The sequence below is a fragment of the Theropithecus gelada genome, chromosome X (genome assembly GCF_003255815.1).
Source record: "Theropithecus gelada isolate Dixy chromosome X, Tgel_1.0, whole genome shotgun sequence".
Taxonomy (NCBI): Eukaryota; Metazoa; Chordata; class Mammalia; order Primates; family Cercopithecidae; genus Theropithecus; species Theropithecus gelada.
The window spans coordinates 21,021,542-21,038,464 of record NC_037689.1 but is presented as its reverse complement, the minus strand read 5'-3'; the positions used below and the strand labels follow the sequence as shown (position 1 = coordinate 21,038,464).

General features: G+C 42.4%; 1 protein-coding gene across 4 annotated transcripts in view; it reads right to left on the bottom strand.

Annotated features, from left to right (window-relative positions):
• Positions 1 to 298: 298 nt before the first annotated feature.
• The window catches only part of SRPX (sushi repeat containing protein X-linked), a 73,465-nt gene continuing 56,840 nt past the window's right edge, over positions 299 to 16,923 (bottom strand). For 3 of the 4 annotated variants that reach the window (XM_025371947.1, XM_025371949.1, XM_025371948.1), the window contains 6 exons: positions 15,867 to 15,993; positions 11,719 to 11,840; positions 10,799 to 10,978; positions 7,584 to 7,717; positions 5,083 to 5,204; positions 303 to 870 (listed from right to left, as the gene is read on the bottom strand). In XM_025371947.1, the coding sequence (XP_025227732.1) occupies positions 687 to 870; positions 5,083 to 5,204; positions 7,584 to 7,717; positions 10,799 to 10,978; positions 11,719 to 11,840; positions 15,867 to 15,993 (869 nt within the window). In that variant the 3' untranslated portion in view covers positions 303 to 686. Of the gene's footprint in view, positions 871 to 5,082; positions 5,205 to 7,583; positions 7,718 to 10,798; positions 10,979 to 11,718; positions 11,841 to 15,866; positions 15,994 to 16,923 lie in introns of all 4 variants that reach the window. The other variant, XM_025371950.1, reaches the window with a different exon arrangement.

Sequence of the window (16,923 nt, the reverse complement as noted above, 5' to 3'; positions counted from 1 at the left end):
ACCAGTGTGCTGTCCCACAGGGGAAAATGGAACAGTGAAGTTGATGCTTCCTCTGGTTTTAGACTCTTGCTTGTTCCATCACTGTGACTGAAGGCTTAGCTCTTTCATTTTCAGCTTGTGGCTTTAATTGGCTACTTGAACACCCAACAGCTCAGCTCTCTCCCAGCTCAGCAGAGCTCCTTAAAAGACTAATTAAATTTTTTTCCATTCTTAAAACACCACTAAGGATCACAACCCTGAAACCACTGACCACACTGAACAAGTATGGCTGGTGCTTGATAAACAAAGTGAGTTCTACTAAATTTGCTCCAAAACATTTTATTAATAAAAGTCTTATTTAAAAAACAAAATAGAAAAGAGTTAGGTATCACATTGAATAACATGTTGATAGCCCGTGTATGGTTATGGGTTCTAATTTCTCTACAAAATCAACCAGCCATGATGGAGTAAAGAAAGTTAGAAAGAGTAAATACAGTCATTTAAGTTTTTTGAAACACTTCCAAGTACAAAAAGCAGCATGCTAATTTTTAAGTGCAAAGAAAGCTCATAATAAAATAGACTTTAAAAATTACAAATAAAAATCTGTACATCAAGGATATTTTTAAGGCTTTCCCATGTGCATGTCACTATGTAGACAATGAAGAGGAACAGCCAAGAGAGGAACCGCCAAGAGAGGAACCATCATGTCAGGTGTTACAGGTCTGGCCCATTTCGGCTTGTAGGACCATCTCTTCTTTTCTCAAGGGAAAAGTGTCAATCAGGTTGAACAGAGCCACAGGCATCACCAGGGAGACATAGCGCTCTTTGTCCATGCCATGCTTATCCACTAGCACCATACTGAAGGAGTAGAGTGGGATTCGCAGCAACAGCCTGCGGCAGACAAAGAAAAGAGGAGACTAAGTCAAATCATGACTCCCAAGGGTCCTGGTGGGTCAACCAGAGCCCTCCTGTGACCGTGTGCAGAGAAAGCTTTGATACCATGAAGGACTGAATCATCCTTTAGACCCTGTCTACTCAAACTGTGACCCTTGGACCAGCAGCATCACATGAGAACTTGCTAGAAATGGAGACTCCCATGCCCCACCCCAAACCTACTGAATTAGTATCTGCATTATTATCAAGATCCCCAGATGACTGGTATGGACATGAGAGTTTGAAAAGCACTGCTTTAGTTTTAGATTATAGTCAGGAAGACTTCCAGCCTACAATGATGCCATATACCAACATTTGGTACAAGGTGCATACAAGGCTAACAGATTTTTTTTCATTAAATTGGAATCAACCCAAGTTTGGAATCAACCCCAAACCCACATTTGCTGACTAGTGTTGCATGACCACATACACACTAGGACTAAGTCAGTGATTATGAACAGGGGTGATTTTGCTCCCCGCTCCCAGGGGAAATTTGGCCATGTCTGGAGATATTTTTGGTTGTCACAGTGGAGAGTGAAGATGTGACTGGCATTTAGTGGGTAGTGGCCAGGAATGTTGCTAAACATCCTGCAATGCACAGCCAACTCTCCCCGCCAAACAAAGAATTATCTATCCCCATATAGCAATAGTGCCAAGGCTGAGAAACTCTGGGCTAGGTAAAGCTGATTGACATCATTTCCCAGCATGATAGTTCTGGCCTATTCAGTGGCCAGCTCAGGACTACAGAGTTATAAGGGATTGAGCTTGGTCTATACCCCATGTATTCTGACTTGGTTAATCATAATTTGTACCCCAAATAACTCCAAAAAAGAATATGAAGTGGTTTCAAGTGTCTGGTGTTCTTTCTGCTCTACCACACTAGAATTTAAACTAAAAAATATGATTTTCATGTCAACACAAACATATTTGATGAGAATAGCTAGAGAAAGCAAACAAACAGATAAGCTGAGCCCAATGAACAAATGAGCCCACTCACTCTCTTCTCCAGATTTTTTTTTTTTTCCAGTTTAGATATTTTGAGATTGTGTATGAGGCAGAATATACACTGTCATCTGGATGTAAAGTGAAATATGTTTTCCTCATACAAACAGATCAAGGTTAAAAAATCATTACATAAAACACAAACTACATTTTTCTGCCTTTTAAGAGGGAGTTTCAAGGAAGAAGGAAATAATTTGTATTTTATCCCAGTGGGAAGCTAAATCGCAAATTCACTCCCAGTGACTAGAAATGCAAAAAAAGAGGACATGACAGTGCCTCTGCCAGGTTTCCTGCAGTGCTAAGAGGGGAGCTAAGAAGTAGATGACTGCAAAGTGCATTAATGAGTTCCGAACACGCGAATGTAGGCTGCAAAGTAGGGTGTGAATGAAGAGATAAAATGCTCTGCATCTTTAAGAGGAAGGGTATTGAGTTTACTTTTGGGAGCATGGAAGAGTTCTGGCACAGGGAGCTCTCAGGAAACAGAGGAATAGGGAATATGGTGGCTGAAGCCTGTGGGAAAGGGTGACCAATAAGAAATTGGAGCATTCATTTTTTTTATAGTGCTTGTGAGACTAGGATGGGAAACCCCCCCCCCACACACCACCACCACGGTGCCACCATCTGCTACCACACACATTCCTGTGTAAGTCTTGTGCCTTGATTGACACAGAATGTAAAGGGGGAAAACTGTCATGGGAAGAGCTGAGTGGTTGGATCAGCAGGCTAGCAGCAGCCACAGGAATGCATCCCACTAGGGCCGAAAGACCACAGAAATCTTGGGGATGAATGATCAAACACCACACAAAATCGGGGATGAGGTGTGATGCCGACAGTATGTCTGAGTTACATACGTGTCTGTCGTCAGATTAGAAGGAGTTCTTCCTGGAAAATCTTCCAGGGAACACTGTAGACTCAAAGAATAATGTGGGTATAGAAATTATGGCTTTCTTGGTCCCCGTCTTCCTTGAGATTGCTGGAAAATTCCTCTGGAAAGCATGAATCAGATCATACCTCCAGATAAAAAAGAAATGAGGGCAAGGAAGAAGGTAGGTGGTGACCCTGAAACCCCAGGGACCCAGTCTCTTCTTTCTGTTGACTCCCTTCAAGGGTTTTATCATGGCCTCAGTGCTATTTGAAAATAGTCTTATAGCCAGACAAAAGAATTTTTAGATTATGCAGGCATTATGCTTTTCCTTCTCCTCTTTCGCTTCCCATTCTTTGCCTAAATCATCTTTTTTCCTCTGCAGTAGACTCCAAGGTGTCTAAAAAAACCTTTCCAATTCAAAGGGAAAAAGTTCTGCCAAGCTCTTTGTTTCTCACTGATATGTCTGATAACACAGGCATGCCGGCCTGACACAGAATCCATTAGGTAATGCACCTGAGTGATCATTTCTGCATGACTTTTACCTGGACTATCATCCAGCTGCAAAATAGAGATTGGCCCTTTTCTTGAAGGCTGCTGGGCAAAAGTTCTATTTCAAAACTGTAAAGCTTTTGGTAAAAAACTAGGCCAGTGGTCCTCACCATGTGATCTTTTGGGAGCTCATTAGAGATGCATATTATCGGGTATAACCAGAGACCTACTGAATGAGAAACACAGTTTACAGCCTACAGTGGAGACTCCAGCAATACGTATTGTAACAGGCCCTCCAGGAGATTCTGATGGAGGCTAAAAGTTTGAGAACCACCATATAATGTATTTAAAATCATCTTCTGCCTATAGAAGTCTACGGCAGCCCCAACATATACAATCGGAATGGCAAGTATTTTTTAATCGCATTTTTCTGTTCTTCAAGTAGATTCAACAGTTTAAAAGCACAACAAGATTTTATGAAGATGACACACATACAGACACATTCAATCCAAAACCCATTCAGAAAATTCTGCAACAAGTTTTAAAAAATCATTGACACAGGATGTGAGCAAGTAGTACTAAATAAGCAACAGCTTCATAAAACCTACTTTGAAAATATTCACCATAAATATTTAGATATCAACACAACTCTCTGTCTTAAGTTTTGTACAGTTCAACTTGAAGTATTTGTACACTAACTGTAAATATACAATATACTTTTAAAAGCTGTTATCAACTCTGGAAATAGTAAGGCTGTTTCAATGAAATTTTGAGTCGCTTACTCCACTTAGCGCCAACATGGTGCCAGGTACTGTGCTAGGTACCGAGTAGCAAACATTTGAAAGCTCTGCTACTGATGTCAAAAGTCGGTATGGGGAGGTGCTACATGCAAATGCAGTAAAATATAACAAAAAGAAAAGCACATGAGTGTACCCAGCCTTCTCCATTCATCAGTCGACTAAAGAGAACTCATGAATCCTCTTATTTCAAGTTGAACTGTACAAAACTTAAGACAGAGAGTTGTGTTGATATCTAAATATTTATGGTGAATATTCTCAAAGTAGGTTTTTTGAAGCTGTTGCTTATTTAGTATTACTTGCTCATATCCTGTGTCAATGATTTTTTAAAACTTGTTGCAGAATTTTCTGAATGGGTTTTGAAAAGGCTGGGTGAGAAAGGAAGATTTTAAGGAGTTTTGCTTTAGTCTAATTATCCATTTTACAGTGGTCAAGAGATGCAAGCAGAAATTTGGGTTATTCTGAAACTATCTTTTGGTTGTTGAATTCTGCTTCTTTAATACATCATTATTCAGAGACTAAAATCCACGGTTCCAACTTTGTAAGGGTTATGAAAGTAAAATATAATTGTTAAAACAGAAGTATGAACAAGTGTTCTGCAAGAATGGAGAAAAAAGAGACCAAGCCTGGAAAGACTAATTGGATGCGTACTTTTCTAATAAGACCAAGGATTGCTTAAGTCTTTTTTTCAGGTCCTCCTCTCCTAGCCATCCTTCCTCCACCAACCCCCCTCCCCCCCCCCCCCCACACACACACTCACACACACACACATGTGCGCGAAGCAAAAACGGTTGGTTGGAGGGGGTAAGAAAGAAAACACTGGTAATTACCCATTGCACAATTTATTTGAACAAACAGCAACATACTGATTAGCATGGTTATAACACTCCCAGAATAAAAGCAATTAAACATTGAAGGTTGCCTGAACTCCATCCTGAATAGAAAGAAACCAGGGGACCTAATCAGTTAAAAGTGCATTCATAGGGGATAAGATTTAAGAACAGAAATTTCCCCTACCTGAGCTGCAGCGCTAGGGCTGGAGGCATAATCTTTGCGCCTATCCTGCCAATGAGAGTCGGGAACACACCCACCAGCTCCACCACGGTGATGTGTCGAAGATCAAGGCCACACTGTGCTTGCTGGGAAAAAGAAAACCCAACAGGGGAAGTATGAGCATGGTGAAAAAAGACATCCTTATCAAACTAGAAACCGACAGAAGTAGCACTGGCCTGTCTCTGGAACTTTATTTGCTCACTCTGAACTGTACTGAAAACAGATGAGAAATTGGGGTTAAGCTCGTGGCTATAAAACCTAAATACCTTTCCTAGAGGAATCATTCTGATATGGCTTGACAGTGAGATTTTGAAAACCTAAGCAAAAGGGCAGTCTATGTATTTCCAGACAGGGTGAGACCTTGAGTGAGTCAAATTTCCTAAAAAGTATCCAAGACCACCCCAGAGGATTCTAACTTTTTCTTTGCAAGGACAGAAGACTACTCTATTTCCAGAGTCCACTTCTCTGCTCTGTTTCCGCTCTCCACACTCCCCTGCCCTATGCCCTCCACACCCAATCCCAGGGGAAAAGAGGATAAAAGGTTCCAAGCCTCTAAGCTGGCTCTTGCCAAGAACCTTGGGAATGTGGCCCAGTCAACCACGTGTCAGCAGGGCTCATCAGGAATGGCAATGGCAATAAAAATAAAAAATTAAGAAAAAGTAATGTAAGACAAATATGATGAATTTGGCTAAATGGGAAAAGAAATTTTGAAGTCTTGAAAGATGAAAACATCAAATATGTTTTACCAAAATTCCACTGAAATGTCCCTACATGAAGTTACAGAACTGGTTGAGAAGTTTAAAAAGTTAGAAATAGGCTTTTGTATTACTCTCACTGAAATGCCTATGTCAACCAAACCTTTCTTTGAAGGCTCTGGTTAAAATGCAAATGTAAGTATATTTGGAAGAGGAGGTCACACCAAAACATCTTGATATTAAATATCTTATCCAACCAGTTGTTAAGTTAGCAAGTGTCTGAAGGGATGGGACAGACTAGAGCAATGACGGCAATCTTTCTCTGTAAAGGGCCAGAGAGTATTTCAGGCTTGGCAAGGTTGGATGGCCTCTGTCCTAATCACTTCACTCCATCATTGTAGTGCAAAAGCAGTTGTAGATCATGCACAAATGAATTAGTGTGACTGTGTCCAATAAAAGTTAATTTACCGAAACTAGCCATGGGTCACTATAGTTTGCTGACACAGAGGAAAAGCAAGTTGTTTGGCTTAATTCATTTTCCTATGGAATAAGAACGGATGAGGAAATGCATGATCGTGGAATATAGCCTGCAATGCCAATTTCCCACAAAAGAGAGAAGTATAAGCTTGTCTTTTCTGAAGAGCAGGCCCCTGGCTTGGACAAGGAGATACAAGGGGAGGTAAGCTGGTGGGGAACGGGGGTAAAGATGCAATGAATTTGGTTACTATTAAGGGAGCTCACAAAAATTTTATATGGCTCTTCAGAGTTCATAGGCAATTCTTCAAGTACGTGGGAAGAGTGAAAAGAGACTTATTATTATACATTTTATTAATGCTGACATGAGAAGTAAATTGTAGCCCTTGATTAAATCAAGACTGTTTTAAGCACTTAGTTCTATCCACTGTAACAAATGAATAAAATATTCTCAAAAAAAATGTGCAGCACTGTATCCATGGCACAGCATACATCCTGCCTCTTTAGTATTCAGTGAAGTTGGCCACTCTTTTGCAAACCAGCTTCAGGACAAAAGCAAGCAACTTCTAGTTTGATCCTTACAGTTTCTAGTCATCCTTACCCACACACCCAAGATGCTGGTTGCTCATTTAGTAGCTACAAAATTTACATAGTTGAGAAGGACATATTTCCCAGAAAAGTGCCCATCAAACTTTAGAGTGCTTAGGAATCACCTGGAGATTTTGTTAAAAGTGTAGATTCTGACACAGTAGGTCTGGGAGGGGCCCTGAGAATTGGCATGTCTATCAAGCTCCCAGGTGATGCTGATGCTGCTGGTCCAGTCCATGGATCACACGTTGAGAACCACTGTGCTAAAAAAAATGGCTGTCACCCTCTGAGAGTCAAAGAAATTCCCTGGGAAAAATGTGGGGACCGAGGGCTCCTGGATTCCTTTCATCTCTTGGGCCAGCCTTTTGGGCAGGCAGCTAATTGATTGCTTTCAGCCAGGCATATCCTGGACAGGTTCAGCAAAGACAATTGTTCTGTGGCTAGGCCTGGACAGTATGTCAATTAGACTTATTGGTGAAGACAGGCAACCTCATTAGTTGGAAAACGATTGGGTTAACTCTAAGGAGTCAATGCTAATCAGGTTATGGCCCAGAACCAGAAATGAATGGTGGTAGCTCTAAAGTGCCAGTTCCTGAAACTCACTGTAAGTGGATTAGGCACTGAATCTGGCCTTTGCTTTTAGTGAAATGGCTGGGCCCTTCCTGTTAAAGGTCTCCCTGCCACCTCGGCCCTGCCTCGAGGACTCACCTGCAGCATTCCTAGCTGGAGCCGGTAAAGGAGGTTTCGGGCTGTGGGTGTGGACACAATGAGGAGTCTCCTTTTCTCATAAAACTGATCCAGAAGTGCAGCTGCCGTTCTGACGCCCACATTGACGTTCATGGCTGTAATCAGAAATGGCCACATGGGTCAGAAACCTTCTGCTTGTTCTGGCTCAACAGAGCCTGTGATGACACACAGGACCATTTGTGTAAGAATTAAACCCTGAGATAAGGATTCAAGTGTAAGTAGTGTATTTGGGAGGCGGTCCCAAGAAGCACTTGTGGAGGAGTGAGGAAGTATATTCATTTCCTCTTGCTGCTGTAACAAATCACCATAAACCTAGTGACTTAACATAATACAAACTTATTATTTTAGATACTGCAGGTCAGGATCGAAAAGATCCTGGCCTCATGGAGCTAAAATCAAGGTGTTGGCAGGGCTGTGTTCCCGTGGAGGTTCTAGGGGAGAATCTGATTTCTTGTCTTTTTCAGCATCGAGAGGCCACCTTCATTCCTTGGCTAGTAGTCCCTTCCTCCATCTTCAAAGATAGCAGTGTAGTATCTTCAAATCTCTCTTCTCTCTGATCTCTCCTTCCATCATCTCTTTCTATGACTCTGACACAGTTCTGCCTCCTTTATATAAGAAGGCTTGTGATTATATTGGGCCCACTGGGTATTCCAAGATACTCTTCCCATCTCAAAATCCTTAACTTAATTACATCTGTAAAGTCCCTTTTTTCATGTAAGGTAACATATTCTCAGGTTCTGGGGATTAGGATGTGGACATCTTTGGTGGACCATTATTCTGCCTATGTCAGGAAGTGAGACAGTGAGGGAAAGAAAACAATACCAGTTGGTTATCAAGCAAGTTGCTGCTGTGGGCATTTGGAACTCACTCCCACTGGGGAACTCTAGGAGATGATATACAACATACCTCCAGAATTAACCCACTGGAGGAAACTGGAGTATTTATACAATTGCTCCATCATTGTTGAGGGCTGCTTCTGGGGCACTAGCTCTCCATCACTTCAGGCTGGCTCTGTGCATGGGCTGACAGTGCTTTCATAGCCAGGGAAAAAACGCTCTCAGACAGAGAGACCCAGTTAATTGCAGTAAGTAGCCTTTTGAACATAGATGCGAATGTGAAAGGCATATGGGCCAAGCACCATAGTATCTGCTAGGGAAAGGGGTGCAGAGAGGCAGAAGGGTAAGAGAATGGGCAATGGCCAGGCTGGCTTTGGAATGGCTCAGAAGCTCTGAAGTCTGCCTCCTTGGTGCAGAAGGGACAAAGCAATGTGGGACACAAAGGCCACAGAGCAAGCAACACAGGCATAGAGGACATGGGACAAGGCAGTTTTATAATAGGTCTTCCCTTTAAGCAAATACATGACAACTAATTCCAGCTGTTCAAGGTCAATGAAGGATGTTATATAGATAGGCAAACAAAAGGCTTAGCTCCAAAGAAGAAATAATATGAGAAAAACTAGTAGATGCCATGTATGATTTATAATCTTGGTTTTCATAATTCACATTTTAGGTTTGCATTGAAGTATCTGTTCATTCACACATTAATTCATTCAGCCATTATATACTGAGTGCCTGCCATGTGCCACGCTCTACGCTAGGTACTAGGATGTCACACTGAGTGATACCCAGTTCCTGCCCTCTTTCCTGCCCTCTTCCCTGCCCCAGAGGCTCAGAGTCTAGGATAGCTCTGGTCAAGAGAAATACAATGTAAGCCACTATGTTTAATCTTAAATTTTCTAGTTGCCTCATTAAAAAAGTGTAAAGAGACTGGGCGTAGTGGCTCACACCCGTAATCTCAGCACTTTGGGAGGCCGAGGCGGGCAGATCATGAGGTCAGGAGATCAAGAACATCCTGGCTAACACGGTGAAACCCCACCTTTACTAAAAATACAAAAAATTAGCCAGGCGTGGTGGCACGCACCTGTAGTCCCAGCTACTCAGGAGGCTGGGGCAGGAGAATCACTTGAACCCAGGAGGCAGAGGTTGCAGTGAGCCAAGATCGCGCCACTGCACTCTAGCCTGGGCGACAGAGTGAGACTCCAGCTCAAACAAACAAACAAAAAGAAAAAGTATAAAGAGATAGGTAGAAATGACTTGATGTTTTATTTAACCCAATATATCCAAAATATTTCATTTCAACATGTAATCAATATAAAAAATTAAGATACTTTATATTCTTTTTCACACTAAGATTTTGAAATTGGTATATATTTTACACTTATAGCATATCTCAATTCAGAATAGCCTCATTTCAAGTGCTTAGTAGCCACACATAGCTAGTGGCTACCATGTTGGACCACATAGGTCTAGCAGCCTGTTAGACACCACACCCCAGGCCTTAATGCCAACATGGTGGGCATGAAGTCCTTAGGTAGGGAGTCTATAATAAGTGTGTTCTTTCTACTTTAACACATGAAATTGAAGAATCTCAGGCATTTAGCTGATGGTATATATGTCTCTCTGTCACTTAACTCTAAATGGGGGCTTCAATTAAAAGAAAGGGATAAAGATGAAAGGGTACCAGGAAATGAGAAAAAGAGAAGTCTATAAACAAGAGATACGTCCATAATTTTCTGGTTAGCCCAAGTTTCAGACTCATTACCCAGCCCAATTTTTGTTCATCAGGAATAAGAGCTGGCATAAGGCTTTACCTGTACCAGGCACTGCTCTATTCCACTGTTCCACAGATGACCTAATTTAATCCTTACAACAACTCAAGAGGTAGATGAGGTATTATTTTCTTCATTTTACGTAGGAGGAAAGATTCCAAATGCCCAAAGTGTATGTGACTTTCATGCCAGTGATGCAAAGCAGGTATGATATTGTCTCTACATGACAGTGTACTGGCTTTATAAACAAGATCCTTACATTTCTAGAACAAAGGAAACTACAGCAAATTTTGCTGATTCATAATGTCACCAAAGGCTGGCCCTAGGTTCCTACCTTGAGCTTCTTCCTTAGAGGACATGAAAGGGAAATTAGAGGATAGGCGGAAGCAAGACGGATAACAGATGAGATGAGCTGCGGCAGGGATCTAGGGACTATGTTCATCCACTCAGATAAAGAGGGATGGCCAGGAACTTCTCAAAGTCTATGAAGGGAAACCTCTCTTGCACTGGAATCAAGAACCAAGGGGTTTACAGGTTCTGCTGCAGGCTGGAGGGGCTGCGTACATACCTGCACAGGTGGGCTCCGTGCCAGACCAAGCCAGGTTGGATTGACATACTCGGGCAGGGCTACCCTGGAGCTCATAGCCGCCGATGCAGGAGAACTCACAGGTGGCTCCATAATTATCCCCATCGCTGGAGCACTTCATGTAACCATTCTCTGGGGCATTGAGTTTGCCACAGCGTTTGACTGTAGGGACACAAGTCCAGAGGAGTCTCAGTGCTGAGCTCCCATCCACAGAGTAAGCAGAAAAGGTGAGGATGCAGGGGCATCAGCTTTGCAATCAGGCTTCTACATCAGCCTGTGAAATGAGTGAGGGAGGAGGGATGACTATTTGGTCAGTGGGTGAGCCTTGCAATGGTCACCCATCCATACCAATGAGACCACTGATATCAACTGGTTTAGCTCCTAGTGTTGTAGATGAGGAAGTGAAGTCCAGAAGAGTAAGGAGTAAAGATGGTTAGCAATTAGTTGCCCAAACCATCAGGCATAAAATAATCCTTAAAAACATTTTCTTTCATACCAATGGTTCCAGAACAGTAAGAACATGTTCTCCTGGTGGCCCAAATTAGGGGGCTCCTATTCACCCTAGTTGTAGATGGACTCACAGGCTTCAGCTGGTCACCTAAGCTCAGGGATGGAAAAATTATTGAATAATATTCTTCCGGGACAGTCAGCTATGGGCTCCTGTAAGACTAGTCCTGGGAACTCCTTAAATAATCTGGCAACACTGACGCCCATCCATATGTGTATCATGAAATTCAGGCATTAAGATAGGGCACTTCTCCAAGTCTCATTAGAGGCTAATCTAAAGCTGGCAAGTCTCCCACCACAGTAGGCACTTTTGAGAGAGTTCTGGCTTGAGGACCTGCTTCCCTTTGCTCTTCTAAAGAGAGAGGGGGGAAAAAAACAATAAGCAGTATTCTTACCTCTTACTTTAACTCGAAATTTGCAAGTGCCCTTATTCTCAGCTCTGTCATAGACTGTGTACTGGATCTTGTGGTCTCCTTCAGGAAAGTTGGAGCCTGGGGGGAGGCCTTTCAGAATGACACTTAGAGAGAAAAAAAAAATCAGAAACAGGAAAGATGACATTATGGATCTGACAAGCAAGTGACGACCCCCCACTCTTTACAGGACATGGAGAGACTGAGAGGCAACAATTAGACCAGTTTAAGTAGAACAAAAATTTCTTGAAGAATAGAATCTCCTAAGCTTTAGTCTGTTTTAGAAGAGCAGTTTGTGCCCAGAAAATGGAAGACCCAAACTACTGGGAAGCTTAGACTTTTTTCCGGCTGTAGGTAGAATGGTGGGGAAGTGGGTAGAGGGGGGAGGGAGCATGAAAAATATAGGGCCCAAGTCTCTTCCTTCAATCTCACTCTTGTTCCAGGTGGGACCTGAATTGCCTCACTGTTGGGAAGACAAGGGAATTTTCTGTGAGGAAAATCATTAGAGAATATAGTCCAAGCAGTCACTGGCAATTTGGGCCTGCAGGGTGTACTAGAACTTTCTCTGTTCTTTCTATCTGGGACTGTGGAGACCTAAAGGCAAGTTCTCTGTGATTCCTTGGTTATCCTGATAACAATAATAATGACTAAAAGTGTTCTTTGCACTTACATAAATCTTACATGTTAGGCATGGTTCTAGGCATTTTGCATATATTTATGTAATCCTCCTCATTTAATCCAACAACCCTATTAGGTAGGTAGTATTATCTCTATTTCACAGATGAGGAAACTGAGGCATAAAAAGGCTAAATAACTTGCCCAAGGTCACACAGCTAGGGTGACTTCATCTTTTTTCTTGGCTGCCTAATGAGAACACCAATCAGTATAGCATGATCAAAATCCATGTTCTGTTTTTCAATATACATATAAATTCCCCCTCTCCCTACAGTTCAGGGAATGATGAGAATATGTGCTAATAATGAACATGTGGTATTATCATTGTCACCATTGAGGAAAGCCTTACATGTAGGTGGGTGAGGTGGCTGTTTACCAGGTATGAGAGAGGGGTCGTGGGAAAATGTCAGAAATCCCACTATTTTGAGACTTGCTGCTGTTGGCTTTAGATGCTTTAAGGTCTTTAGAAAGCACAACTTAAATTCAGATAAACCTGAGAGGAGTGATACTTCAAATATAAGTAGATGTAGCCTCTCTGAGACTTTGTTTCGCCTGTGGCATGCGAATAACAGAAGGAGTAAATAAGGGAACTCACAAGAAGCACTTATCTCAGAGCTTGACACTAGAACCTTCTCCCTCACAAGGGAGCTATAGAGCAGTAGCTTGGATAGGAAATGGCGGAAGGGGTCATAGGAGAAATGCCAGGGCAGCAAGGAGCCCAAGTGAGAGCTGTAAAGGGAACAAGACAGCCTTCTCTGAACTCCTCATCCTGTTGGAGTGCATTCCCATCACATCCTGCTCTAAACCTTTCTGGCCTCTGGGCTGTAGAACCCTGGAAGCAGACAGCTGCTTTGAACAAAGGGACAGGAGAGTACTGAGATGCTGTTTTAAAATGTAACAATCGTGCCAGGTGCGGTGGCTCATAAATGTAATCCCAGCACTTTGGGAGGCCGAGGCGCGCAGATCACCTGTGGTCAGGTGTGCAAGACCAGCCTGGCCAACATGGCAAAAACCCGTCTCTACTAAAAATACAAAAATTAGCAGGGTGTGGTGGTACACACCTGTAATCCCAGCTACTCAGGAGGCTGAGGCAGGAGAATCGCTTGAACCTGGGGGGTGGAGGTTGCTGTCAGCCAAGATCTTGCCACTGCACTCCAGCCTGGGCAACAGAGTGAGTGAGACTCTGTCTCAAAAAATTTAAAAAATCAAATAAAATGTAACACTCCTAACCATATTACACAAGTTACCCACAAAAACAACAAGGTGAATATTCTCACAAAGCTTGTAGACAAACAGAGTCATCTGATGGCTTGATGTTTTGTGTTTATTACACAGGATTTCAACAGCAGTCAGAGTTGCAAAAATCTAAAAACCTACTATGTGGTAGGGGCTGGGCCAGGCATTGTGCTAGACCCTGAAGGGTCAAAGGTAAATAAAATCCAATCCCTGATTATGTCAACTTACTTTTCAATTCTGATTGCCTACATTTTCTCCAAAGGGATTCGTGGGATGTGTATGTGATAGCAAATACTTTTTTAATGGTCAAACTTTATCTTTGAGAAGTTACAATGGGAGAGCATAACTAGTAGTATTACTTAAGCTAGATGAGGCACTGGGGGAAGATTATTGGAATGTAGGAACAAAATGTCCTGCCTCCTCTCAGTAGAAAATGTACTGTTATTGCCTAATCATCGTGTAAAAATGTTTTGTCATGCACAGCCTGGGTTGATAGGATTCTAGAAAGTCTTTTCTTGCTTTATGGATCACCAGGAGATAAATTAGAGGTATCCTTTTATCGACAGATGAAAACTCAGTGGGAAGCTCTAATATGCCCGTAAACTTTAAGGCACAGATATGAACATGCTAACGTGAAGTAGTGGTCTCCAGGGAATATGAAGGCCAACCAAACAGTTGCAGGGATACAGGCCCAAATGCTAGATTAGAACAACACATAGCTAACCCTCACAAAGGGATCCACCCATTTTTAAAAGCTTCTTAACAGTGCTTCTCATTGTGGTTGGTAAAACAAACATACCAACAAAAAGCAACTCAGATATATGTCAAACTATGAATGAAATTGGTCCAGGAGAATGGGGTAGAGGTGGGGAAGAAAGCAGAAGATACCATCCCTTTTTTTTTTTTTTTTTTTTTTGAGACGGAGTCTCACTCTGTCGCCCAGGCTGGAGTGCAGTGCAGTGGCACGATCTCGGCTCACTGCAACCTCTGCCTCCCGGGTTCATGCCATTCTCCTGCCTCAGCCTCCCGAGTAGCTGGGACTACAGGCACCCGCTACCACGCCCAGCTAATTTTTTTGTATTTTTAATAGAGACGGGGTTTCACCGTGTTAGCCAGGACGGTCTCGGTCTCCTGACCTCGTGATTCGCCTGCCTTGGCCTCCCAAAGTGTTGGGATTACAGGCGTGAGCCACTGCGCTCGGTCAATACCTTCCCTTTTTTTAAATAAGCATCTGTAAGTGTCTGATATGGTCAGGAGTTTTAAAAATAAATTAAAAAGCTTTAAAAGAGATAAATACAGCCAAAAAACAAGGGGTGAAAAAGTTCTGCACTAAACTGTACTCACAGAGCACAAGAGCGACAGCCTCTGGCACCACCTGGGAGACACAGATGGCTTCCCAGTGCAGGTAATGGCCTGGGGGCATGAGTAGGGTCTGGCTGGGCAGGCAATGTGGGTTACTCTATCCCTAAATTAACCAACTGGCTTCCTCTTTCCCCTTCTGCTCCTCCTTCCCTTCTCACCACCCCTTCTTTTAAATTTATTTTATTTTTAATTTTTGTGAGTATGTAGTAGGTATATATTTATGGGGTACATGAGATTTTTTAAAATTTTTTTGAGATGGCAGCTCACTCTGTCACCCAGGCTGGAGCACGGTGGCACAATCTTGACTCACTGTAACCTCAGCTTCACGGGTTCAAGCAATTCTCCTGCCTCAGCCTCCCGAGTAGCTGGGATTACAGGTGTGTGCCACCACACCTGCCTAATTTTTGTATTTTTAGTAGAGACAGGGTTTCACCACGTTGGCCAGGCTGGTCTCAAACTCCTGACCTCAGGTGATCCACCTGCCTCGTCCTCACAAAGTGCTGGGATTACAGGCGTGAGCCACCACACCCAGCCAAGATGTTCTGATACAGGCATGCAATGCATAATAATCACATCATTCACCACCCCTTATTTCTCTTTTTTCCTTCAGTAAGGATTTACTGAGTGCTAACTACATGCTAGACACAGTTCTGGGCATTAAGGACATAGCAGTGAACATATTATAATAAAGACAGGTAATCAACAAATACATAGGTGACATATATAGTATATTAGGTAGTGACCATGAGGACCACATCTGAAAGCATAAACAGACCAGCATATATACACTCCCCTACTCTGGGTAGCAAACATCTCACATAAAAGAGACAACATCATTTTATCTGCCAACTTTCACTTACTCAGTAAGAATGCCATCTGCTGTGTCCCTTCCTTCAGGTGTCTCCCAGGATACCCGGACTGTCAGTTTGTTGGGTTCTGCAATGCGTTCTTTCACACTTGGGCACTTGATTCTAGGAGGTTCCATATCTGAAAATATAACCAAAATATTCTTATCATCATCAAGAAATATCTAGTCAAACTGGGGTTCAACACCCAAAGTTTAAAATACCAAAGCCTCTGGGTATTCTCCATTTTCAAAGAGTTTGTTCATCCTATATATTCCCCTTTTCTCCCTTCATAATGCTTTTACTCTCCTGCTAAGTTTTGAAGATTGTTTAAATACTCACATGTGCAGGGCTAAACCTGCAATCAACTGGCCTTGTGAGGTGTCCTGTGGGTAATTCATTAGTTACAGCCTTTCCTCCCCATGCTTCCAAACTCTGCCTACTGATGGCCACATGGCAGTTACTCAGCTGAAACTAGAAGTCATTTGGTTTTAGTGAGTACTTCCTGCTTTGAGGACAGCATCATGGAATATTAGAGAAAGGCACTCTAGCTATCATCTAGTCAGATTCAATTCAAGGCAACAAATTTTTCATGAGTACCAATCTTATCCAAGGCTTCATTCCAACTGCTGGGGTTGGGGGTGCACAAAGGCAAAAGAATCATGTGCTTCTGACATTTCAGGGAATTTGCCATGTACTGGGGGGATTACATTACCCCACATGAAATATAACATGAGGTAGAAAATGACAATGCCCCAGGCAAGGTAAAAGTGAATGCTATGGAGGTATAGAGGAGCCGCCCAACTTTCTCATTTTACAGATGTGCAAACTGAGGCTCAAAGAAATTCAGTGATTTATTTAAGATCACACATGTAGATAATGGCACGGTGAATTATAATCTAAGTCAGAGCACTTGCCACCAGAACAAGTTCTCTCTCTCTTTCTGCTATCTATTATCAACATATTGCTTAATATCTTAAAATAGGCAATGATCTGTCTGGGTCCATTCTCCCCTTGAACTGCTACTGAACTACACTTATGGTTTTGTGTTCTGGGACAGCAGTTTTACTGT